General features: G+C 47.9%; 1 protein-coding gene and 1 long non-coding RNA gene across 2 annotated transcripts; both read right to left on the bottom strand.

The window, feature by feature from the left end:
- Positions 1-956: 956 nt before the first annotated feature.
- On the bottom strand, positions 957-2826 carry LOC124651226. The gene is made up of 3 exons (XR_006987318.1): positions 2754-2826; positions 1836-1914; positions 957-1713 (listed from the first exon to the last, which is right to left on the bottom strand). It is a non-coding gene; the product is annotated as an uncharacterized LOC124651226 (long non-coding RNA).
- A 145-nt stretch (positions 2827-2971) lies between these two features.
- LOC124656406 (PLASMODESMATA CALLOSE-BINDING PROTEIN 2-like) lies at positions 2972-3929 on the bottom strand (the record flags this gene model as incomplete). Its single annotated transcript, XM_047195158.1, has 3 exons — positions 3602-3929; positions 3202-3513; positions 2972-3117 (listed from the first exon to the last, which is right to left on the bottom strand). Coding segments are annotated over exons 1-3 (786 nt in total), but the record flags the coding sequence as incomplete, so codon positions are not given.
- Positions 3930-4371: the final 442 nt, after the last annotated feature.

Here is a 4371-nt window from a genome sequence, read left to right as displayed (position 1 = left end):
CTTGAGAAGTGTGCTAATGTTGATACGATAGTCTCTCTCTTGCCTGAGTCCGATAGGCAGCTGGTTGCTCAGTCAGGACTATTGACACATGTGCCCGAATGTTTCTCTCCTGTTGCGTCTGCTGACTTTGAGGGCGAGGACATAGGCGAGTTCTTGGCTCCAGTGTTGCAGATCACACCAGACCTACAAGAGTTGTGTGGGGATTCTTCGGTGGTGTTTCCGTCGGTGTTGTGCTCTTTCGGGACCTTGAAGGTTTCCACAACACCCTCAGTGCCGCATTCGAAGCCTTGCCAGTCCCTTGTCTCTTTGGACCGTGGAGCAGTGTTGGATCCTAGCTCAGAGGCTCTTTTTGCAAAGGAGCTTTGTGGCTTGCTTGCTAGTTTGGAGGCGGTTAGCCCTGGTTATGGCAAGGAAATTGCTTGTGTCTTGGCGGGTAAGGCCTCGAAGGACATGATCAAGAGGGTGGAGAAGTCTCTTAAGAAGGTATCTATTAGAAGGATAAGAAGGAAGAAAGCCGTAACAAGGGAAGTTTCCGAGGCTTAATTGTCGGACTCTTTTTAGGTTGTCTCGTTCTTTTAGTGGGTCTCCTTTGCAATGTTGTGCTTTTGGGTTGTCGGTTCTAGTTGGTTTAGAGGTTCTTTTGGTGGTGTTCTCTTGTATGTGTGCTCTTGGCCATGTTGTTGTAGGTTTTCGCTCGGTTTTCTCCTAAAAACTGAGCACTCTCTTCTTAATTAATAGATGGGGCAAAGCTTTTGCCTCCGTTTCAAAAAAAATACAACATAATTTTTACCAAAACTTTGCACGAGTATTCAGAACATGTATATGTATTCATGAATAAATTGTATGATCTTTTGAAACATGGAAGTACAATTTTGAAATATTCTAAAAACTGGGAGCAGTGGTGCTCATGTGCACCAAACAATTCTGACTATTCACCAGCATAACTCGTACCCAAGTGAAATCAAGTTAAGAGTGTAACCTCCCCGTTTTAGTTAGCTTGTCACTTGAGACTTCGTGATTACATAAAATCCTAGTGTGTACGTCGCACCAACTGTGGAAATCGTGACATTTGAAAAGCTGTGCTCCAGGTGGAGAAAAGCAGAAAGAAGACTAGATGAGGAAGATGTGTTGCTGCGCAACTCATGACTGGTCCAAGTGAAATATTGTTGTACCAAACTCTATTCGACTATTCCCTATGAAATGTTGCCATCCCTTGCCTGCAGAGTTTCAGGCTGTAGCGTCTTCAGTAACCGCCAGCTTGTATTTCCACAGTTCAACCACCAGATCTCTCGAACATTAGTTAGTGTCGACGGTACTAGGAATTAGGATCTCCTAATCCAGCAACCATGGCTTGCAGCAACAATGGTTGGAGCACAGGAGCAGTGATGTAGAAATCTTCAGTTAAACGTTCTCCTAGCTCAGATTTCATACCCAAAAAATCAGTTAGTTTCCAGTAACGCCCGTCTTCTTGTAATGCGTGTATGACAGCTTGAATGAACACTAACGGAGCTAAGACAGAAGACCCTAGCCCTCGGCATGCTAATTATCTTTTAGGCAGTGTCTTCAGGACTGTGAGAGGCAAGTTTTTGAGTAGCAGAATTACCCCCACATTGCTCTGCGAAGGACTCGTCAACTTTGTGAGACTTCTTCTGGTATGTAGTTGTGTAGATTGATGATGTCCTTACGCTGAAAACTTTCTCTGCAATTAGGGCACTGAAAAAACAATAGATGTGAACGTGTGGTTAAGAAATGGTTTTTCTCAGTATCTACATACATGCTCACATCTGCTTTGGCATCAAGATATATATAACTTCAAACTGACGCATGTGGCATACCAGAGCGCTAGAGGTCCCACGCGTCATCAGCCACCTCTCTAGGCATGATCTGCCAAAGAAATGCCCGCAGGGAATACAGCTGCAACAGAAACATAGAGTAAGTATGAGTTACATTTTCCTATCACCCAACAACTTTAACCCAATATTTTTTTCTAGTACTAATCCATGCAAAGCACTCCCTCGATCTCACAATATAAAGCATTATAATTGCAAAACTTTAACCCATTTGTACGAAAGAATACCAACATCCACGCTACCACATAAATATACCGGCAATATGTATTTATGAAATTAATTTGATAATGTTTATGTTCCTAACTTTTCTACTCCGTCTAGCCCAAATTAATTGGTGCAGCTCAAGTGTACATTTGTTCTAGGCGTAGTATATAGCTGCGTCGATTAATTTAGGCTAGAGGGAATACATTTTATTACGGTTAAACTGTAAAAGGACCTGAATTGTCAAGGTTAACCTCATTTGATTCTTGGGATCAACTTTTGAAGAATTTTGTAACAGTAATTACTAACCATACACGAAGAATTTTTTCTTCGAATTTGTTATGTCTTAGTCAACTGAGATATTCTTAAGTCTCAGTCACCTACAAAAAAGTGTTTTAATTGCACTTTTCTAGTTTTTACTAGAAAAATGTAACTCGGTCGACTTAAAACTACACTTTTTTAAGGTGCCTGGGACTAAAGAAAATTATAAAAAAATTAAACTACAGTTGCACTTTTTTAAGGTGTCCGAGACTTAAGAAAATCTCTGAGATATAGGCATGCCCTTTTTTCTTTGCATAACTCTTCTTTTTTACTAGTGCATAATCTTTCCAACTAGAAATAGTTCAAGTTGCCCGAGTTTCTAAAGCAAAAAAAAAGAGGAAACGAAGAAATAAAGAAATAAAGAATTTCGGCCCAGATCACCTGACGCGGTGCAGGCCTTGGTTGGTACAGGCCTCAAGACACACGGTGCAAGTGGTCGTGAGGAGTCTCTCCGCCGCCGCCGCCGCCGCCGATGTGCCGGTTTCCTCCCGCACGCGCGCGCCGCCTGAAACCGTAGCTCGCGTGGAGGATTGCTCGTGACGGGTCTCTCCGCCGCCGCCGCCGGTTTCCTCCCGCACGCGTGCGCCGCCTGAAACCGTAGCTGGCCTGGAGGACCCAGACGGGCGCTCCGCGATGCATAATAGTAGGATGTAGAGAACGAGTACCGTCAAAGCGATAGCAAAGAACCAGAGTGGCATCTTCCCTACTTCCGGAATCCTAGCGGTGTATTTGCAGGTTCCGGAGCCTGCAAAAGATAGAACCACGTGAGATCGAGGACCTAGCTTGAGCTGCCGGATGGAGAGCGCGCGCGACGGCAAGAAAGGCGTACTTGGATCGGTGGACGAAAGGGCGGCGGTGCCGGCGAAGTCGCAGGCGGCGTCCTCGCTGGACTGGAAGTAGCTGTTGGCGGCGTACGAGCAGTGCGCGAGCAGCGTGTCGGGATCGTGGCACTGCCCTCCGGGGCGCAGCGCGCCGCAGTCGGCGCCGTGGCCGCACGCGTAGTCCAGCGTCCCCTGCAGCGCCGCGTCGGACAAGCCCGGCTTGCACACGCACCATGACGCCGCCGGCGGGCTTGCTGCCGTAGTGCTGTCGTCCGTAATTGATGCCGCTGCAGTTGCCGGGTACGTGCAAGTTTCCGAGCCTGCAAAATGCGCAATGGAGATGAGATCCATGAGATTAAAACCGATCCGGTTCCCTTGCCGCGCGGCAGAAGAAGGGCGTGTACGTACTCGGGTCGATCTCGGAGAGCGTGGCGGCGCCGCCGAAGTCGCAGGTGGCGTCCTTGTCGGTCTGGCTGATCCTGTGGAAGTAGCTGTTGACGGCGTAGGAGCAGTGCGCGACTAGCGTGTCGGGGCTGTGGCACTGCGCGCCGGCGTGCAGCGGGGCGCAGTCGGCGCCGTTCCCGCACGCGTAGTCGAGCGTGCTCTGGAGCGCCTCGTCGGACGCGTCCGGCCGGCAGACGCACCAAGAAGGGGAACCCCCGGCGGCGGCTGCTGCTCCTCTGACCGTTGACACGGCCAGCAAGAGCAGCAGCGACAGCAGAAGGCGAGTCGCCATTGCCGGCTTCCACATGCTCGATCGCCGGTGTGCGACGCAACGCACGCCGTGACTAGAGGAACAGAAAAGATCGCGGAGCACATCTGGAAGATATAGTCCGTATATAGTTAGTTTTGGTAGATTTTTCCTTCCTATTTGTTCTTCCGATTTGTAATATGGTCGGATTTACTTATGCTTTGCATCAGAAATTTAGGATACAATCTGATACGCTACGCGTCAACTAAAAGAGAACAAAGCTGGAATTGGATCCGGAAGAGGATTGGAGTCTTCCCTTCTTTTCGATAAAAGAATATTAAGGGCTTGTTTGGTAGTAGAGTTTTAGTGGGGATTAGCGGGGATAATCCGCTCCAAACTTCAAATCCCCACTTATCCCCAATACATGTTTGGCGCTATAGTATGAGCGAGTTTAATCCCCACTTATCCCCACTTTTCCCCAAATTTT

This window comes from Lolium rigidum, chromosome 5, assembly GCF_022539505.1.
Source record: "Lolium rigidum isolate FL_2022 chromosome 5, APGP_CSIRO_Lrig_0.1, whole genome shotgun sequence".
Classification (NCBI taxonomy): Eukaryota; Viridiplantae; Streptophyta; class Magnoliopsida; order Poales; family Poaceae; genus Lolium; species Lolium rigidum.
The sequence above is the reverse complement of the archived record's forward strand: the minus strand, read 5'-3'. Positions and strand labels throughout refer to the sequence as shown.